General features: G+C 46.0%; 1 protein-coding gene across 6 annotated transcripts in view; it reads right to left on the bottom strand.

The window, feature by feature from the left end:
* The window catches only part of LOC139762354 (calcium/calmodulin-dependent protein kinase kinase 1-like), a 238,194-nt gene that overhangs the window by 34,407 nt on the left and 180,787 nt on the right, over window positions 1–23,000 (bottom strand). For 5 of the 6 annotated variants that reach the window (XM_071687105.1, XM_071687104.1, XM_071687106.1 and 2 more), the window contains 3 exons: window positions 10,633–10,686; window positions 5,486–5,537; window positions 122–223 (listed from right to left, as the gene is read on the bottom strand). In XM_071687105.1, the coding sequence (XP_071543206.1) occupies window positions 122–223; window positions 5,486–5,537; window positions 10,633–10,686 (208 nt within the window). The remainder of the gene's footprint in view (window positions 1–121; window positions 224–5,485; window positions 5,538–10,632; window positions 10,687–23,000) is intronic. The other variant, XM_071687108.1, reaches the window with a different exon arrangement.

Here is a 23,000-nt window from a genome sequence, read left to right as displayed (position 1 = left end):
CAGCTGCATGGCTAGACCACTCAAGCTCCGAGCCTGCTCTGCTTATATGTAGTCGCCCTGGTGGTGATACTGTAGCCGGCCAAAGCAAACCTGAGAAGCGTTAAGGGTGTTATGGACTTACCTCTCAAAGTGGGTGGGGAGTAGCTGTCCAGGCGGTGGTTAGGGCTGAGCGAGCGCGCGTGCGACGAAGCCTCTGTCTCCGCGCCGATGGTCCAAGCACGGCCTGTCCACAATGCACACGCCAACACACCAGCAAAAAGACACCAACAGAAAATGGCAAAATAAAAAAACAGGGATATAAAGGTGAGCAGACACCATTCATGCCAGGTACCATCACCGGTATACATGCTGGTGAGAGGTGGTGGTCATTGACTACTGCACACAGCAGGTCAAAGTGCATAAGTTATGACAGGTGATTGGCGCAAGTGAAACATTGGTAGAAGGCACATAAGCGCAGGTAACTTGGTGCAATATAATTAAGCAGCATCAAAGGGAGGAAACATCCACCTTCCCCACTACAATTACTTGCTACAACACACACTTACTGCTTCCTTATTCATAATCAGTGCCAGCATTGCAACCCTTGTTAACCTCATTTATAAAATATTAATGATTTATGTTGGCAAAAGCTACTGAAGGAGTGCTTGATAGTTACTGGAAACACTGCTCTCTGTCATTTATCATCATAATAAACTTAACAGTTATCCAACACAAGGGAGGTATCATTATTTTCAAATGAGATTCGAACAAAATCTACAAATTTATCTAAACTTGGTTTTCAGTATGAAAAGAAGTCTGATGTCTAATTCACTCATAGTCATCATAGAGTCATTTATGGAGTATAGCAGGTGACCACATTTATGGAGTATAGCAGGTGACTACTCCAGCCTGCATAACCAACAAAGAGTATTGCCATAAAGAGGCTACAGCTCAGCACCAACACATGAGCCACATTTTGGCCTTTCTCAATTTTCATGTTATGCCACTGATAACTCTGAGGATGGCTGGCCAACAGTTAAGTAATCAGATACACTATGCTCTGGCTCATTGATCTCTATGAAAAAGATTACTTTGTCTCTACTTGCATATTTTAATGATATTCTTCCATAAGATGGCACCGATTAATGTTTAACACAATCTATCTATCTACTGCTGTAAAATGGTGCTCTTACAGTGTTGCATATCTCAAAGGAAAGTGATCTGCATTACAGTATTATACTCTGGCTCTTAAATCACTCTACTTATATTTGGGGTGCAACCATAAAACTGTGGAGAAAGCAAAACAACTAACAATACATATATGGCCTTCAAATGTCAGAAATTTGCAACGTAAAGTGACTGATACACCTGTTCTGAGTTTCACGCATTGAATATCTAAAAAACTATTCTAACAATTTATGTGAAAAAAAAAGAAAAATCTAAAAATCTATTTTAATAAATGTATTAGCCCATGACATGTCAATGCACTAATATTATCCTTCTGGGCTGGCTAAGTCTGGAGGGTGTGGAGGTGGTCTCTCCTGCTGACAAAACACCTGTGCCACTGCTACCTCACAGCCACCCTTGTAGTACCTACACCCCATGCATAGCACCATGAGCAATAAAACTGTCTTAGATCTTTCCCTTTCCTATGTATACAATGTGTGATACCTATTCCTGCAGTGAAAGTTTCACCTGTCAATGTAGCGATCGATTTTCATATTGACAAACTATGATCTTTGGCACCTCGATTCTCTCATTCAGCCCAAGAGGCAAGATGTTACGATACGAATGTGAAGCTGAAATATAAGGACCATGACCCTCAGTTGCTTACGTTTGGCTTGAAATTTGTTCTACAAAATTCACTTGGTAAATTCATTTGATAAGATTCTCTTCAGAAATGTTACTTTCTGCAAAAATTTTTCATTTCCTGGTTGAGGAAATTGCCTGATTGTAATTTTCTTTATCTTTACATATATACCTTATGTTTACAAGCAAATTTCAGTTTTACTTTATGGTGGGAATAAAGAATGTCTGATAAAAAGATATATATAAAACAAAATTATTCTTTTTATGGTAGGCCATTAAGATAACACAGCAAAGCAATATTCAACAAGAATGGGAAAAATATTTCATTCTTTGGGCTCCCTAGCTGACCTGGTTGGTCATGTTTGGTCATCAAATATAAATAATTTTTGAACTTTAGATAAATTTACAATTCATGATCTCTCCTAAGCACTGTATACATTTAGGTAAATATTACAGCCATTAAACTATGGTAGGATAAAGTAAGCATTCTTCCCATATACATTAATGAGAAAGGAGTAGACAAGATCCACTTCAAATGTACCTGTTCATATTTCTTTTTTAAGAAACCTGGTGCTTCAACAACCATTTGTAACCTGGTATCATACACCATCAAAGTTAATAATGTGTTTGCATTGCATCATTCTACAATGATCAGAGCAAGGCGGTCTTGGATGCACCAAACTCGTCCCCTACAGTAACTTTCATATTCCCACTCTCCTGGTTCTGTCCATTCTTATCTTCATGTGTGAACTATCAAAGACAAATTTCCTTTGTCACGTTGAGGGAAGTTTGGGGAGCTACCAATGTAAGAAACTTTACAAAAAGCATTAGTTCTATCTATCAATGTAAAGTGACCTGATATTTTTTGATGAAAGTTGATTTTGGAAAGTGAAAATAATTTTTGAAGAAATGCCTGAAAACACTAGAATTGTGTCTACCTAACAGAAGCATCTACAGTGTTATATGTCTAAGTCAGTATATTCATGAATATATTTACAAGAAATTTCTTTCATTGTGCACATCTTTAGTTCATCTGCCCACACACTCATAAATGTTTTCATCTTTGCAGCACTTCCCCCTCCAGCAATACCTTCTAAATGCAAATATTGACAAAGATGGCCGGAATAACTTAAGAAGATTCTTCTCTGACTTTCCCTGGGTTAAATTACTGTCTCTTACATGGTGATACTTCTAACATAGAGGTTATTGTTGCCAAAATCGAAGTGCCATGGTGACCATTTCTTCCAATCCACTGTGCAACCATTCCTGCTCCGAGGCTATTCAGGCAAGGGATCAGGAACATCGAGCTTGGAAAACTCTCCTTCCTCTGACTCCCATTCAATATTCAACCTGTAATCACTACAAGTACATTATGGGTAAGGCAAAGCATTCCTTTATTCAAAGGAAGTGCGATACCTTCTCCCTGTCATCCACTCGTCTTTCTGGTCTTTAGCTACGGGCATTGCTAACAAATTCCATTGCTTTACCTTTTTTCACTTCTCTGTTCTGTCAGTATTATAGATGTCTACCTTAAAGACAAATCAACTTTTTTTGGTTCTTGTTTCTCCTTTAACTCTACCTTGAATGACTCTAACATTACTAATCATATGTCCCTGTCATAGCCTCTGAGCTTGCACCTGTGCTGCTCGTCTGTTCTGTTTCTAAGAACCTAAACTTTTCCTTCTTGGAAGCATGCGTTGGTACATTCCATTCCTAAAAGAGGTGACATTTCTAACCCCTCTACCTATTCTCCTGTTGCTTTGACACATACCATTTCCAAAATCTCTGAATCTCTCTTCAGCTCTCATATCCTCAAAAATCTCGATTTTCACAGTCTTCTCTTTGATCACCAGCATGGCTTCCATAATGCAAGATCCACTAGTGATATTCTTTCCTATCTTACTAATGTCTGGTCATTATCCCTGAAAGATTTTTGGGAACCGTATGTAGTTGCCCTTAATATATCCAAAACCTTTGACAGGGTGCGGCATAGGGGTCTAATTTCTAAGCTCCCCTCACTCATATCTAACAACCTCTTAGGCCAATATATCTCCATGATTGTTGATGGATTAGCCTCTCACCCTTTTCCCAACAACAGCATTGTCCCTCAAGGTTCTATCCTCTCTCCTACAATTTTTCTCCATTTTATCCACAATTTACTGTCTTCCAAAAACAACCAAATGTACTTGTACACTGAAGACTTGACATTCCTCCAAGTCCTTCTATCACTTGATCTGCATTTTGTCTCAACAAGTACATTAATAACTTGGAGAGGATATCTCAGTAGGATGGATGAAATCTGGTCAAGTTTAATGCCTCCAAGACCCAGTTTCTATTCAACTCTCTATCAAAAATTCCTCCAACTTTCCTCTCTCCTTCGACAGTTCTATAATACCACCTCTTAACTCAAAGAACATATCTGGCATTACTGTCATATCCACTCTATTCTGGAAACCTCACGTTATGGAAATAGCTACATCTGCCTCTAATAAATTGAGAGTCCTGTCCAGATGACGAAATTTCTTGTCTTCCGAATACCTGCTCCATTTATATGAAAGACTGGTCCATCCTTGTACGGAATACTACTCTCAAATCTAGGGTGGTTCTACCTCTGCATCCTTACTTGACAAGAGTTTAGTTGAAAGCAGTCTGACATCATAACATCCAAGCTAACATTAAAATTCGACCCACTTGCCCTATGTTGCAAGATTGAATCACTTTCCCCTCTTCTGTAGGTATTACTTTGGTTTTTGCTTCCAAGAGCTGGCTGCTTGTGTGCCCCCTACACCAGCTAGACCATGCAACACTCGGCAAGCTGCTGCATCACATGATTACTGTGAGGCTGTTGGCAACTCGGGGGGGGGGGTTTGGATAACTACTCCCCCCCTAAAAACAAAAAAACTAGAAGCTTTGGAACTCTAGCCTCTCATAACATTCACAATAACTATGACCTGGTACATCTTATTAAACAGGCTTTTGCCACTTCCTCCAAAAGTCGTAAATACTTTCCTTTCTCTTCTTTTTTGATTTCATTAACCTCTATATATTTCAATTAAGGCCTAACCATACTGTAAACTTCTGTCAGTGACTGAAGCCTCCAACGAGAATATATATAAAAAAAAAAAGACTAACCACTGAAGAGTTTCTCAAAAGTCGAAAAATGATGAGCAGGATACTATTACTGCTAAGATGAGTAGTCATGTGGGGATCTGTCATTGCCATGGATAACTGTAAAGTTACATTACCATCACCTAAACTAGTAAGGAGGAAGGACTGAAGACCCTGGGAGTTACATGAAACGAAAATATTGGTTCAGCTGATCGCCAGCAGGAAGTGTTTGGATCTAAGCTACCACAGCATGTTATGGAAGAGGACCGCAGCAAGTGGGTACAAGAAGGTTAGGTTGTGTGGTGCGGGGAACTCATGCTCATCTTTCGTGGTTCTAGCTGCGCCTTCCACTAATACAGTCAACAGACAAACACACAAAAGGTACCACCTTTACATGCATACACGTTAAAATGCAACCTTAAACACGTGCATACATATACGCACACGCAAATCCACACACACGCACACACACAAATATGTAAAACAGCTAGAACTACAGGCAAGTCCATCAAACAAGGCAGTGAATGAAGGATTGTATTAATCAAAGAAACCGTTGCAAGACCTAGGGTGTGGTGGTAGGATGACTCACCAAAGCAGCCGTGTTTTTTCATCAGCTTTTTCTTGGACAAGATCTTCATCGCCTGTGGAAACATACAACATAACATTAATGGAAGACAAAAGGAATAATAGTCGTAATATATATATATATATATATATATATATATATATATATATATATACACACACATGTGCAACTTCCAACAACATGGAAATGTGGACGCTCTTAAAGCGACTTCTTTGACGAGACTGTACATTCATATGATAAAAGCTTCGCCATGGGTAACTTCACTGACGACGTAAGCTCATGCAGGCGGAGCAAAGTTTCAAGGTACGCATATATATATATATATATATATATATATAAATATATATATATATATATATATATATATATATATATATATATATATATATATCCCTGGGGATAGGGGAGAAAGAATACTTCCCACGTATTCCCTGCGTGTCGTAGAAGGCGACTAAAAGGGGAGGGAGCGGGTGGCTGGAAATCCTCCCCTCTCGTTTTTTTTTTTAATTTTCCAAAAGAAGGAACAGAGAAGGGGGCCAGGTGAGGATTTTCCCTCTAAGGCCCAGTCCTCTGTTCTTAACGCTACCTCGCAAATGCGGGAAATGGCGAATCGTATGAAATATATATATATATATATATATATATATATATATATATATATATATATATATATATATATATATATATATATATATAAAGGAATTGCCAGATTCGGCATTCAAGTGGGTACACAGCGAGTGAAGTCACTTTCGACAATGTTATGTTTGTCGATGAATGACATGGAATAAGTTTTTTTTTTTTTTTTTTTTTTTGGGGGGGGGGGGGGGGATTCTCGCCACACTGGAATCTAGCGTTCCTGCTTCAGCTTCGGTTACAGCCTCCATGGTGCAGCAGTCCTCTAACACGAGCCTGGGGTGGTGTAATCAATATCGATATACTCAAATGTTTACCGACTCGTCTGCAAGTGGGTACACCAAGCGAAGGGTCACCTTTGACGAGTAGGCTCTGTCACAGCTGTGGTCGAGGACCTTCTCGCTCCATCCGAGACCACCTTACCCTGCTCCCTTGTGGAGCCTAGGATCCCATAAGACGGATTGAAGGATAACATAATAATAATGATATACGAAATAATAATAATAATAATGATAATAATAATAATAATGTAATAGTATATTATATAACAAGGAGAAGTCTATCAATCGTTCAACATCTAGCCAGCCGTCAGATTTAATTCAAATAATCACAAATGGATGAGGTGGTAAGATGGTTGTAGACACCTTTAACAATGGACGGGACACCGTAGTTTATTGCATTAACTACGTAGTCAGGCAACACAACCTCATGGCTACCACGATCGTTACAGAGGTGGACACACGAAGCACATTTCCCTCGCAAAGGAATCACCAGCCGTGCAAATCATGGGACAGCTTTTGTACTGAAACGTGCAAATTATGGGACATTTTGCATGAGAGAGAGAGAGAGAGAGAGAGAGAGAGAGAGAGAGAGAGAGAGAGAGAGAGAGAGAGAGAGAGAGAGAGAGAGAGAGAGAGAGAGAGAGGAATGATCTAGTTTCATCAAAATTTTACATGCAATGTCTTTTTACAAATCAGTCATGGTTGGCACACGGCGTACATATCTGTACCATTATCATCCACGACCCCAGTGGGGTGGCAAACATAAGAAGAAAAAGTAACCCTTTAACTTCGAATTAAATTCTGTTCAAGGTCGTTCCCGGAACACAGGAGCCTGCCTTTCCATACGAGCCAGTTACTCCAATCAGCAATAGTAGTAGCGGATCTCTCAATGCCATTTCATTCTTATCTGGGGATAAGTGAGAGTTCTTCCGTGTTTTATCTGCAGTTGCAAGAGAGTCCTCTTATATTCTATTTGTAGTGGTATGAAAATCCTCTGGCATTTTCCCCTGCAGAGTGTGACTGGGCCTATGCTGATACTGCTGATTCAGTAGACCCTCGGCAGTTTTGGAAACACGAGGTCTTCCTCCTTTGTAAGCCAGCAGGCTTCCTGGTACGCCAGTAGGCTTCATTTACAGCAAGGTGGAAGAACGCAAGACCTTGGTAGCACTATATCTTTTTTTCATCTATATTTACGATCACAACCTACATTTCAAATCCAGTTTAACTGATAAAAGAGGGGGAACTTCCCTCAACAAACTGACATAAAGGCCGAAAACATACTTTCAGAAATAACCGAAATGAACATATATATAAAACGGCAGGTTTCCTAAGTTTAATCGGACAGCAAAGAATGAGGCGAAGAGATGATATAATTCAGTTCTTTACTGCCCTTTCCAATCAGTCACTTGCTGCGGGAAAAGTTCCAGGTGAATGGAAGTCTGTCAATGTAACACTGATATATAATCATTAAAGGTAACGAGTCACTGCCCGCGAATTACCAACCTATTAACGTCAGTACTTGGACAACTTATGGAAAACCATCACTCGAGATGGAATTTTAAACCATTGAGAGGACCGTGCCACTTGATACACGCTTCTCACCATGGTCTTCCACGAAACTTCTCATGTCTGACAAAAATCTACATGATTTTTTTTAATGATAAAATCAAAACGTATCACATTAGTATAAAGCAGTTGATGTTTTCTATCAAAAATTTCCAAAAGCTGCTTTCGATAATGTTCCGCATCAAAGGTTACTCGCAAGAATTAAGGTACGTGGCATTAATGGGGTTGTACTTCAGTGGATAAGAAATTGGTTTGACTGGCCGTATCAAAATATTCGTGGTTAATGGTCAAAACTCTCATTGGTTATACGCAACAAGTGGACTGCCACAAGGATCAGTCTTGAGACCGATTCTCTTTCTCTTATGTCAACAATAACGTTGCAAGACGTCGAAATTAGCTGATGATACAAAACTGAGAAATGAATTCTAAAAATGAACTTGAAGGTCTACGGCATATTAATTCTAATATCGGTAAGTCCAAAATTTTACAAATAGGCAGTAAGAAATAAATAAAAAAAAAAAAAAGAAAGAAGAAAAGGCAAGCTGCAGTATAAATTCTGTTAAACTGCAAAATGTTAAAACACATAAGACTTGGGCGTAATAATATCTCGTGACCTAAAGCCAAATAAGCAGTGCACAGAAACAGTGAAAAGAGAATATAAAATTCTTAGATTCATGGGTTAAGGTCTTCGAATTTGTCCAGGAAAATCATAATTACTCTGTACGATTCATTGGTTCACCTCCACCTTGAATACTGTGTTCAGTTTCAGTCACCCTACCTGAAAAAACTTAGAATGAATGGAGAAAATACAGCGTCAACCACCAAAATGATTCCCGGACTGAGAAGCAAATCCTTCGGGAGCGGATTAAATGACTTCGATTCTACTTAGTTAAAAAAAAAAAAAAGATAAGGTTAAGATATGATCTAATACAAGTTAATCAATGTGGAACAATATGATGGATCTCTTCACTCTCTACGTCCTGCCCTGCGATGGCTGGCGGTGTGTCTTCCAGCTGGTGCCACACCAATCGTGGCCTTGCCTTAGTAGTAAACAGGACAGGCTGTTTCACAGGCCGCATGAACAAGATTGTTAGACGGACACTGGGTTGTGGTGGTCATTTTTTCTTGACGGAGTATAAAGGAACACAGAGTAATGTATATCTTTCATATCTTTGAGCAGGACGATATCGGGTCAAACAAAGGGTAAAAAAACACTCCAGAAAATGACGCTACCGTTTAGGAGCCCTCGTGAAGACCCATAGTAACTGTTCACGTAGACGAAACTAAAAAAAAAGTGAAAAAGTGTTGGGACTGGACCGCATCCGACCCTACGTAATCTGATGGAAGTCCACCGGTGATACACCGCCCTCACCGTGCAAGGGAGGAGAGAGAGATGTGAAAACTGGAGGGCTTTTACTTCTGATAGTGGAGTGGAGGGTCTGGAGATGAGCGAGCCTCACAGACCAATCAATTAACCTGCCCCAGCCCAGCCATACTTTCCAGGCACCTACACCAGTGACACCTGAATCACCTAAGAAGTGAGGCTCCTCTATGTACGTAGCGTGTGGTGTTGTATGGTATCACTGTGGCTACAAAACTTAATCTACTAGGAACTCATCACCGCCCATGAACTTGCTGGAAGCCCACTGGGGACTTGTGGAGAACCTGTTCAGGGATCTGTGGGACTCCTGATGGGGGACTAGTGGGAATCCTGTCGAGGAACTTGTTGGGAGCCTTCCCAGGACTTGTGGGCAAGCAAGTTGTGACCTGGTGGAGAACCTGTGGGGAACCTGTGGGGTATCTGTGCGAACCTCCTCCCCTACACTCTTCACACAATACCCTGGTGGCGAGGGAGTCGTCTGACCACCAGGGGTGGCCAGTCTCTGGAGGTGCCCCAGCCACACACTCCTGGGGAACTACTCACACTCTTCCATGACACTACATGACTGAAATCCATGACGTATCGTAGAATGGTTCAACCTCCCCTCGCTACTCATGTCCTCTCCCACTAGCCTTCCCCGTGTAGTGGGTCCCTAAACATGTCCCCTCCCGCCAGCCTCCCTCCCAGGTGGTATGTCCCAGTCTTTTCCCCTCCCAGGTGGTGTGTTCCCAGGCTTGTCGTCTCTCAGGTGGAGACCCTAGCCTCGTCCCCTCCCAGGTGGTGTATCCATAGCTTTGTCCTCTCCCAGGTGGTGTGTCCCCAAACTTATCCCCTCCCAGGTGGCATGTCGCTAGCTTTGTCCTCTCCCAGGTGGTGTGTCCCAGACTTGTCCTCTCCCAGTGGTGTCCCAGACTTGTTCTCTCCCAGGTGGTGTCCCAGACTTGTCCTCTCCCAGGTGGTGTGTCCCAGACTTGTCCTCTCCCAGGTGGTGTGTCCCAGACTTTTCTCCCAGGTGGTGTCCCAGACTTGTCCTCTCCCAGGTGGTGTGTCCCAGACTTGTCCTCTCCCAGGTGGTGTGTCCCAGACTTGTCCTCTCCCAGGTGGTGTGTCCCAGACTTGTCCTCTCCCAGGTGGTGTGTCCCAGACTTGTCCTCTCCCAGGTGGTGTGTCCCAGACTTGTCCTCTCCCAGGTGGTGTGTCCCAGACTTGTCCTCTCCCAGGTGGTGTGTCCCAGACTTGTCCTCTCCCAGGTGGTGTGTCCCAGACTTGTCCTCTCCCAGTGTACTTACGTAGTGCGTGTCGTCCTCCTCGTTGTAGGCCAGTTTGACGATGCCGTAGGATCCCTGCAACACACAAAAAAGTATGGTTACTTTACTGATGGTAACGACAAATAATGAAGGGAAGTGCACTGTACAGTGTAACACTGTCATCACTGGTTCACTGTCCAGCACGAGCCATCACTAGTGCACTGTACAGTGTAACACTGTCATCACTGGTTCACTGTCCAGCACGAGCCATCACTAGTGCACTGTACAGTGTAACACTGTCATCAACGGTTCACAGTCCAGCACGAGCCATCACTAGTGCACTGTACAGTGTAACACTGTCATCAACGGTTCACTGTCCAGCACGAGCCATCACTAGTGCACTGTACAGTGTAACACTGTCATCAACGGTTCACAGTCCAGCACGAGCCATCACTAGTGCACTGTACAGTGTAACACTGTCATCAACGGTTCACTGTCCAGCACGAGCCATCACTAGTGCACTGTACAGTGTAACACTGTCATCAACGGTTCACAGTCCAGCACGAGCCATCACTAGTGCACTGTACAGTGTAACACTGTCATCAATGATTCACTGTCCAGCACGAGCCATCACTGGTGCACTGTACAGTGTAACACTGTCATCAACGGTTCACTGTCCAGCACGAGCCATCACTAGTGCACTGTACAGTGTAACACTGTCATCAATGATTCACTGTCCAGCACGAGCCATCACTGGTGCACTGTACAGTGTAACACTCTCATCACTGGTTCACAGTCTAGCACGAGCCATCACTGGTGCACTGTTGTACCGTGTAAGAGCAACGTAGGAGGGAAAATTGTGTTGACGTGAAAAGAGAATATGATGGTAGGGTTTAAGCCATAACGAGCCGGGCTTTCGGAAGACTAATTCCCTCGACTGAACGTACGAGTGGAGGAACTAAATCACCAGAAATTTCCCCCGTGTGTGGAATCACATCCGCTCCACATTATTTCCACCACCACCACCAACCAAGTCTTCATCAGTGAAGATTCCCCTATTACACACGGTACTCAACATTTCGTTTTCTTTTATTTACATTGATTACGTCTTCCTCCATAGGGAGTGAGGGATGTTGTTCTCGCCGTGTTCCCATATATGGAAACGGAAGAGAGTCATAAGGTAGCTGAGGGGTCGAAGGTTCTGGGAGCGCCGAAGAACGTGTGGAAAGAGAGGACGTTATCTGGGTGGGTAAAAATAGGTATGGTTAAAGGTAAAATAATCTTTACAATATCATAGAGATGCGAGGGTGAATGTGATGGAAATGAAATGTTTGTGGGCAATATGTGGTGTGAGGGGGGTCTGATCGAGTAAGTAATGAAAGGGAAAGAGAGATGTGTGGTAATAAAAGAGTGTGGTTGAGAGAGCAGAAGAGGAGGTGATAAAATGGTTTGGACATATGAAGAGAATGAGCGAGGAAAGGTTGACAAAGAGGATATATTTGTCTGAAGTGGAGGAAGCATGGAGAAAGGGCAGACCAAATTAGATTATAGAAGGATGGAGTAAGAATCTGAGCGATCGGGACCTGAATATGCAGGAGGGTTAAAGGTGTGCACGGGATAGAGTGAGTCACAACAATGTGGTATACTCGGGTCGAGATGGTGTCAATGGACTGAACCAGGGCATGTGATGCGTCCGGAGTAAACCATGGAAAGGTCTGTGGGGCCTGGATGTGGGATAAGGAGCGGTGGTTTCGAAACATTACATACGATAACTAAAAATAGATGTGAGCGGATGCGGCTTTTCTTAGTTCCTGGCGCTACCTCGACAACGCGAGGAGAGGCGATCATGGATATATATTAATAAATCGAATCCAAGATAGCCATGATCGGGAAACATATTCGCCCACGTGATCTTGGCTACCATGAGGACGAAGTGTGGAAGTGTGTGTGTCACCGTAACACATCCTGGTCATGGGTGGAGGATGTGGGAGAGTGATGTACGAGACTTAACTGTTCCTGATCTACCCTACAGACCTGGAAACCAAGTAATGATAATAGATAATCACATCACTTTTACCATTATTATCATCATTATTACTATAATAATAATAATAATAATAATAATAATAATAATAATGATAATAATAATTATAATGATAATAATAATAATAATAATAATAATAATAATAATAATAATAATAATAATTATCATTGAATAAACAGTTCTACTGTCTTGGCATAGTTTAGCCTATTGGTCCTCTGGCTACAGGTGTTGGTCTGATGAGGGGGCTAACTTTAAGGCCCCACTTGGCCACATCCCAAGGGCTTCTCCTGCCGGACCCCTCAACCGAGCAGTCCCATGGTCTTCCCCCCCAAAAAGGCCTTCCACCCTGCCGTCTCAGCTTGAGATGGGAAGAGACTTTTCTACAAAATAAGTTCGCTAATTGAATCGGGTCGCTTCCCACGATACTCCGCGATCCTCTAGGATCCATATCAGATGTTCTCGATCATCTATATATCATGACAGACCAGGGGCGGAGCGGAGCGCGCTGGCAGGGGAACCTGCAATGGTAAAGACAGCGTCACATGACCAAGAACAGTCTGACACTGTAATGTGGTGTGGTGTGTGCAGCCGATGTCACCGTCCGCTCCCGACACACAACTATCGTACCGTCAACCCAGCGCCCACATCCCCGCCGATCCCTCCTCCTCCCTCCTCCTGTGTCTCCGGCGGATGAAAAATGAAGCACCACAGATGATGCCTCGCATGATCCCCACGTGGCCAGACTCCATACTCTGGGGGACTGGTCGCTCAGCCCACTCACTCACTCCCTGTCTGTCTGTCTGTCTGCGAGTGTCCATACTCTGGGGGACTGGTCGCTCAGGCCACTCACTCCTCCCTGTCTGTCTGTCTGCGAGTGAAACCTATAAGGAATATAGGCAGCAAAAGCCTTTAAAAGAAGGTTTGAAAAGTTGCCATGAACTGTCCCAGACGAACGTAAGACTGCCAATAATTCAGCGTGCGTGCCGGTAGAAATTGGCCCTTTTGTTAAGCAAGCACAACTATGCGGTAAGCACTACGCGTTAGTTCTGCCTCATGACAAAATCTTGCCGTAAGGTGGATAGGTATTCCGTCTCTCCCCATTCAGGCATGCCTGTGCATAGGCGTCATGCATCCGTGCAGGCGTCTGCGTGTGTGCTTGTGTCTGTGTCTCGTATATACACACAGGTGATCGGATAGACGGGTGAATCATGACACAGGTTTTCGTACATCGCCATCCCCCGTATATCTTACGTCATTTTGTATACAGGAAATTACAACTCAGGAGCCCCATCCCTCCCCTAGCCACCTGCAGGCCCATCCCCATTCCAGCCCACCCATCCCTCCCGTGCAGGCCAACCTCATCCCCATACTGGATATTCACCAGCCTCCTACAGCTCCCACTCCGGGGCCAGAGTGGCGCACTCTGGCAGCGTAGCAGCGAGTGTGGCCCGGGCTCCTCCTCCGCCAGCACCCCACAATGTAATGGTAGAGCGTGGGGACACCCACCCCTTCCCCACGCCTCAATTAGCGCCCTTTATTTGTGAACTAATTACAATTCGTCGGGAGTCGCCTCCGCTTTTATTTATTTTTTTTTCCCTCTCTCTCCTTTTTCATACCTAAACTTTTCACGTCTGCCTTCACTTTCTGACGACGTGGTCCGGTCTTGTTATTAACTCTACTTGTGGCAGTAGCCCAGAGGGGGTTTTTTTTCCTTCGCCATTTCATTTCCGCTAACTTGGCTGTACTTAAAAGAGAGACGGAAACAAACACACTTCTGAATAGCAGTTAACGAACTGGGCTTCTAAAATTCGAGGCTCGAGGGTGGCAGTTACCGCGGAGGATCAAAACAGGTGCGGCGATGTGACGTAGAGGAACCGAGTTGACTTGACGCACTCAGGCTGGCTGGTCGGCCTCACGGGAGCACCACCAGTCCACGCACTCTGGCGAGGACACACACACACACACACACACACACTGGTGGCAGTACCGTGGGCGTGTGAGGCGGCCCGTTCCCCGAGCCTCACATGTAACTAACGGCCTCCCCTGGGAGAATACTCCTCCCTGATCTATACTCTCACGTGGTGCTCGCCACCCACCCTCTCCCACACACACCCACACACCTGCACTAGAGTGCCTCCCACGTCCCTGGCATCTCCCAGCCTCACACACACACTCCTCCATTTCGTCATACCTCCGGCCCCGGCACCACCACATCCTTAGATCAATTCCACACACAAGAGTGGGGGAAAATAAAATGACAACGACCATAAAATAAAAAATACTAACAACATAAGAGTAACAATAAAGATAAAAAAAAAAATGTCGTGAAAAAAGATACGACCATGAAAAAGAGAAAACGGGAGCGGACTTTGGTAGAGAGAGAGAGACGCCAGCTTTGCAGGAGCGAGAACATAATCCGATTCTAAATTCTTTTCATTTTTTTTTTTCATAGGTGTTGATGACAAACAGTTCTCTGGCCGAGCTTTAATTAATGCCGAGGGGAGGGGAAGGGAGGGAGGGCATACATCCCCGGCACTACCGACGACATAATCAACTGGAGAGCAATTTAATCAAGACCGAACACAGAGCGAGAACCCTGAGCCGTGAAAATAATTCGCGAGTGGCCTACGCCGCGTGACTTCCCAGGTAAAGGTATATGTAGATGGTACGACGAGGCGGGGAGGCGAGGAGGGAGGGAGGGAGAGAAGCGTGGGCTCGGAATGCAACATGGGCGGCGGGGAGGGCACAGAGGAGGGGTTTATGCCATAGGCGGGTCGCTCGGTGGGCAGCGTAAAGGTGGCAGACGGTAGGATATGTGGTTGGTGATGTGCAGGATAGTTAGCAGGACGTGGCGAGGTGACTCAGCCATCATCAAGGGTAGGGTGTAGCGTCCAGAGGGCACCGACGGTGGTAGGGGGAAGATGGGCTGTGGGAGGACCCGCCTGGCGGAGTGGGTGAGGGAGGTGGGAGAGAGAGCTCATCACGAACATGACCAGCGACGATATGAAGGCAGGCCACAACACCAGGTATTCCACCCGGCAGGAACCAACTGGATATGGTCTAGCAGAGCCTCCGTCCCCCTGGCTACACTTTCTCAGCCAACCAATTACCACAATATTCGGTGTCCTCCTCCCCACCCAACCATTTACCAGCCAATTGATAACATTACTACTAACAGTACAATTACTTTTGACCTTCCCACACCTTCTCCTGCTCAACGATGCTGCGTCAGCCACACACGACTAAGCCGTGTGTTCCTCCCTTTTTCGAAAGTGATAATGCAGGAGGGCAAGATTTGCATACCCCCGGCTCCCACCCCGCTTGCTTGCCTTACACGCTACTCGGGGAAAACTTGGAGTCTGTATCTTTCTACCCTACGCTACCCTACCCTAGCTGAAACAATAATGATGACAGTAGTAGTAACTGTAGTTGAAGCAGAAGTAGTAATTATAAGATAATAATGTAATGTATAATATCTATCTATCTATCTATCTATATATATATATATATATATATATATATATATATATATATATATATATATATATATATAGATAGATAGATAGATAGATAGATAGATAGAATACACAGAACAATATACAGGGAGGTTAAGGAGAGGTCTACTGAATATACAGTTCCGAAGCGACTCTTTTGGACCTTATTTTACCGCAAATTTTAGGCGAAATATTGTAGGTGACCTGTTACCTGAGTAACAGCCAAGTCTGTACGGTAACACGTACCATAACAGCCAAGACTGTCCGGTAACACGTACCATAACAGCCAAGACTGTACGGTAACACGTACCATAACAGCCAAGACTGTACGGTAACACGTACCATAACAGCCAAGACTGTATGGTAACACGTACCATAACAGCCAAGACTGTACGGTAACACGTACCATAACAGCCAAGACTGTATGGTAACACGTACCATAACAGCCAAGACTGTACGGTAACACGTACCATAACAGCCAAGACTGTATGGTAACACGTTACTCAAGATGAATGAAGATGATACTAATAAAGAAACCCTGAGTCTGGGACATACGGTTTATATACAATATCCCAGGATGAACGCGGATCGATCGTGCACAGCGCCATCGTCCAGCCTGGGGGGGTGAAATAACCACGGACAAAAGATGTCGTTGTTTACGTTTATCCGGTTTTGGTAAATTCAATTCAAAGAGGAAAAAAAAAAAAAAAAATCTTATCCTCAAGAGAAAATGGATCTCACCCACAATACGGTGAAGTGCCCGCATCATAATATTACCTCAGGACGTATAAGGCATTGTATGATAATCTTGTTTACCTCATTTGCCATTTTCTTCCACCAGACACATTATGCATCTTGCCTCACAACCTGAGTCTTCGTAAACTACCTTTGCGTTTGGATATCCTGTTAGAGGAAATACCGACTTCGTATATACTCACTTTAAGTGCGAGTTCGTACGAAGCAAGAAATACCGACTTCGTATAAACTCACTTTAAGTACGAGTTCGTAAGAAGCGACACAACCAACCACTCGCACCCAAATGGCAGGCAGTACGAAGGAACATAATCAAGAGTAAGACGATCCTCGAGCTAGCGAGATGTTGCCCCATCTAGACTCAAGTCTTCAGCGACCCAAGTCAGACCCGAGTGTTCCCTGCTGAGCTACAGAGTCCGCCACTGCAATCAGCACCCTTCTCGATCTATTACCTACCTATCCCTCAGGCTACTATCCCGGCTAGACCGAGCCCCAAATATCCCCAGTATGACTCGGCCCACCGTCATCCCAGCTGAGTACGCATCCCACCGTCCTCTCCTCAAGTCCCGGCTCACCGCTCTATCCATCCTACTACCCCCGCTTAACCCAACCGACCAAATTCTAATGAGATTCCGCCGAGCGTACAAGCTAAGCTAACCCCTACCATCCCAGCTAAATCCTGCTGACTGTGGAAGCTAAAGACCTTACCCTCTCAGCTAGAAGTGAGCCGAGTATCCCGGTGTGAGCAGCAGGGAAGAGCCCAGCTAGGAGCGGACGCAGGAATCAATAGCTGCCTGAAACAAGCACTTCTCTGCTCTCACTGTACCGCAGCTGCCAGACGACCGCTGCCAGGATGCTGCTGTACCCCTACTGCTGTACCCCCTGCTCAAGAGTCACTGTAACCATTTCGAGTGCGTAAAGTTGATACGCATCAGTCCAGCATCATGGGGAAGCCAGAGAGAAATACGCATGTGGGTTTAAAGTCATGAGGGAGGAAGGCGCGGGTACACCGCCGTGGAGGAGGGCTGGGCGAACACAGGCAGGGGCTACTGTCCGGGGATTACATCTTTAACACGACGACAACAACCGTTGCTGCTGCTGCTGCAGAAGCAAACTTTTTAAATCATGTAGACTCCTCGCCCATCTGGGGGGGGGTCTGCTTCCGCCAAGGCAAGGCACAAGGAGAGAGGCAGCAGCAGCAGCAGCGCCTCACATTAAGAATCGCCAATTGTCACCGAGTCCAAACAATGAAGGATTGACTTTTACTGCCAACAGTTTACTGGAGGCAGGATGAGTCGAGGGAAATGATTATATATATATATAAATATATATATATATATATATATATATATATATATATATATATATATATATATATATATATATATATATATAATTCATTTTCTGCATAGTTTTAAGAGGGCTGAAGAGCTTTCTAACACTGCTTCTGACCTGACCTGATGATACGTGTATGTTATCAGCGGATCCTATACTGTTAGACTCGAGCCATCACCGAGACACGATGGCGACCGACAGATCAGTTGCTCGTTGCTGGGAACACTATAGAGCCTGGCGACTCTCCTGCCTTACTGGAAACGAAACTCACGAGAATATCACGCCGTGTTTTGAAGGGCCTTCAAGAAGTCCAGCTGAACAATCACCTCCAGACGCCAGCTGCCTGAGTCTCCTTGTTCCATACACCAGCTGACTGAGCCTCCTTGCCTGTGTTGCCAGTGAGGTAACTGCAAGGGTGTGATGGTCGGTCCATTCAGGATGTGGGTGAGGCGTCCAGCCTCTCCTGCACCTACTGAACATAATCACCTGTTCGGGGAAGCCCACCTGACGCCAGAGCCTGTGTCAATATGTGCAACAGTACGGCATGTGAAGAACTGGACCTCACACTGGCCTCTGGACCAGAACCCGGCCTCACACTGGCCTCGGGACGAGAACCCGGCCTCACACTGGCCTCTGGACCAGAACCCGGCCTTACACTGGCCTCAGGACCAGAACCCGGCCTCACACTGGCCTCTGGACCAGAACCCGGCCTCACACTGGCCTCTGGACCAGAACCCGGCCTCACACTGGCCTCTGAACCAGAACCCGGCCTTACACTGGCCTCAGGACCAGAACCCGGCCTCACACTGGCATCGGGATCAGAACCCGGCCTCACACTGGCCTCTGAACCAGAACCCCGCCTCACACTGGCCTCTGAACCAGAACCCGGCCCTCACACTGGCCTCAGGACCAGAACCCGGCCTCACACTGGCCTCTGGACCAGAACCCGGCCTCACACTGGCCTCAAGACCAGAACCCGGCCTCACACTGGCCTCAGGACCAGAACCCGGCCTCACACTGGCCTCTGGACCAGAACCCGGCCTCACACTGGCCTCTGGACCAGAACCCGGCCTCAGGACCAGAACCCGGCCCTCACACTGGCCTCAGGACCAGAACCCGGCCCTCACACTGGCCTCAGGACCAGAACCCGGCCTCACACTGGCCTCAGGACCAGAACCCGGCCTCACACTGGCCTCAGGACCAGAACCCGGCCTCACACTGGCCTCAGGACCAGAACCCGGCCTCACACTGGCCTCAGGGCAACACAAAACATTCGTTTTTTCCCGTTCTTTATCTTTACGGCAATGCTCCCCCCCCCCCCAACACCAATCAACTGCCTTCCCCTACCCCGCTCTCAGACCACCAATCAACAACAGCCCCCCCCCCCCCCCCCCCCCACACACACACACACACACACACACACACACACCACCGCCCCGACCCCAACGTCCCTCCAGCAAATGATACACACAACACAACTATTAACCCACGCCTAATCAACCACTCCCCTGCTGTTTACATTCATCACTTACTTTTAAATCGTAACCCATTTAATCAAACGAGACAGTCGCATCTAAGGGGCCATTTTCTTTAATAAGATATTCAAACATACGATCCCTTAACGAACAGGTAGTTTCATTTCATTTACGAATACTGAAATGGATTACCATGCGAGACGTCAAGGGCAGGGACATGACCTGGTAGAACGAGACATGACCCGGTGGGACGAGACATGACCTGGCAGAACGAGACATGACCTGGCAAATCGAGACATGACCTGGCAAATCGAGACATGACCTGGCAAAACGAGACATGGCCTGGCAGAACAAGACATTATCTAGTAAAACGAGACATGACCATGCAGAACGAGACATGACCACGCAGAACGAGACATGACCGTCGAGATGGTGATCCAGGTTCGGTAAACAAGTTAACAATGAGCAGCGCAGCAGGGCCGCCCAGCGATGAAATCATGGACGCAATTGTCTAATTCATCAATTAAGTGTTCATCACTGGCGAATGAGCTGCAGGCCCAGCCCCACTCTTAATTGACTCGATACGTCATCCAGTGACATGACTCACTCATGCGAGGATATGAGACATCGGGTCGTCTACTGACATGACGCACCAGGAAATCCACCGACATGACACTTCAGGTCATCCGGTGACATAACACATCAGGTCGTCCTACGACAAGGCCCATCAGGTCGTCATATGACAAGGCCCATCAGGTCGTCCACTGACAAGGCCCATCAGGTCGTCCACTGACAAGGCCCATCAGGTCGTCCTCTGACAAGGCCCATCAGGTCGTCCTCTGACAAGGCCCATCAGGTCGTCCACTGACAAGGCCCATCAGGTCGTCCTCTGACAAGGCCCATCAGGTCGTCCTCTGACAAGGCCCATCAGGTCGTCCTCTGACAAGGCCCATCAGGTCGTCCTCTGACAAGGCCCATCAGGTCGTCCTCTGACAAGGCCCATCAGGTCGTCCTCTGACAAGGCCCATCAGGTCGTCCTCTGACAAGGCCCATCAGGTCGTCCACTGACAAGGCCCATCAGGTCGTCCTCTGACAAGGCCCATCAGGTCGTCTACTGACAAGGCCCATCAGGTCGTCCTCTGACAAGGCCCATCAGGTCGTCCACTGACAAGGCCCATCAGGTCGTCATATGACAAGGCCCATCAGGTCGTCCTCTGACAAGGCCCATCAGGTCGTCCACTGACAAGGCCCATCAGGTCGTCTACTGACAAGGTCCATCAGGTCGTCTACTGACAAGGTCCATCAAGGTCGTCTACTGACAAGGTCCATCAGGTCGTCTACTGACAAGGTCCATCAGGTCGTCTACTGACAAGGCCCATCAGGTCGTCTACTGACATGACGCACCAAGGAAATCCAATGACACAATACGGTATCTAATTAGGTCATTCATGGTAAAACTGAATGGAGAGATCATTGCCTTGATGGAGGGGAACAAAGGACGCGGGTCTGAGGAGCCTCCTCAAGAAAACAAAACAGGTTGACCTCACACCAATGGCGTGCCGCTGGGTTCTGATCTGGGACCACTGCTCTTCCCTCGCGACGTGAACGCCTCGCCTGGTGGCCTAGCTGAGTATGTCTGTGGATGATGCCACGATGCCAAGGTCGTAAGGGAGGTAGAAAAAAAAATATATCGTAGAAGAGTGCACGGGCTTACAAGGAGACCGAGACAAACTCCAAAAGTTGGTCTGAGACATGGCTGTCGAAATTCAACCCAAGCAAATGTAATCAATCACAATGGGACAGAGCGAGAGAAAGGCCTCGATATGAATACCTTCGAACAGGAGAAACCTGTGTATGAGTGGGGCTTGGGAGATGACATCGTCTACTGGCAAATATCACAAGAATATTCGAGTATCAGGATAAGGAAACATTGACCAAGCCGTCCATATCCTACACTGGGTTCAAACGAGACTATACTTATCAAGTTTGGTCACTGTATTCAAAGAAGCACGAAGGACTAAGACAGAAAGTCCAGAGGAGAGTAACAAAGAAGGTATCAGAATCAGGAGAGCTGCGTTGCAGGGAAAAGGATTGGGGTCTTAAATCTGTAAGAGAGAAGAGTAAAGGTCGACTTGATCGCAACTTTTCAATCTTCAAACCAGAATGGTGAGGGAGGCAGTGAACAAACGCCAGAGTAACCAAAGACCATGACAAGAAGCTAGCCAAGATGAGTGGTAGAAAGGACATAAAAAGTATTTTTCAGTGTGCGGCTGGTGGATGGCTGGGGGCAGAGTAAGCGAAGAAACTGTAATTGATGACAGTTTCAAATGTTTAAAAAGTTACTTGATAAAAAATGTCCAAGATGTAGGGCCTCACAAGTACAGAACTCCCTCTCAGTAAAGTGCAAACAAACACAGTACACAGCAGTAAAATAAACGCGTTGTATATCACAGTGGAAGACGGTACAACGAGTCCCTGGTCGCATCTCGTGTATTTTCAAGATTGAATTTGAAAGGTCGACTCTCGTGTTGATAACTGAGGTGAGGATGCCTCAGATGTGACTGGAGGGCCAGTAAGGGCCAGGCCCATCTGGCCCTGCACCCTTCAGCCTGGCTCACCAGGGCTGCGTGCCACTCTCGTCCCCTTTTTAAATCTCTCTCTACTTTACTTGAAGTAACTTTGTCATGTGAACGCTGGCTGGATATCTTCTACTTAAGACACACTTTTAAGTAACGGAGTCCACTAAGGCTTGGTCAGTGGGCAGTGCTGCCTGCGACCTGGCCACACTGTTGACCAGCCAACCAAGGGAGACGACCCCGGCTACGTCGGTATCAGCGACCAGTGTAAGTGTGTGTGTGTGTGTCGCCCACAGGTGCCACTCTTCTCGTGCGTCTTGCCCGGACACAGTCACTCCACCCTACCTGGTAGATTTATTTCCCCCTTCGTCCCCACATCACCAAACTGGAAAGTTAAACATCCTCTCACTGTATTTCCTCACTAATGTTTCATCCTCAGTGTAGCACGGTAGTCCATCAGTGGAGATCCTTGCTTGTTCAAGAGGGTGAGAGCAGTGTGTCGCTGGGTAATACCGGCTGCCTGTGTACGGACGCACGAGAGTGGGACTTCCTCTCATATGATGACTGGTATGATGATGATGGTTGCGCTGGGGCAACCGATCGCTGATAATGTTCGCCAACTGTAGAATACCCCCCAGAGCGACGAGTCTTTCTGGCGGCCATTATTACAAGCGGATCCACCAGAGTTTAACCCAAGGAAGGGGAGAAGCGACCGAGATCATTATCAAGGTCA

This window comes from Panulirus ornatus, chromosome 43, assembly GCF_036320965.1.
Source record: "Panulirus ornatus isolate Po-2019 chromosome 43, ASM3632096v1, whole genome shotgun sequence".
Lineage (NCBI taxonomy): Eukaryota > Metazoa > Arthropoda > Malacostraca > Decapoda > Palinuridae > Panulirus > Panulirus ornatus.
This window is presented reverse-complemented; position numbering and strand designations above follow the sequence as displayed.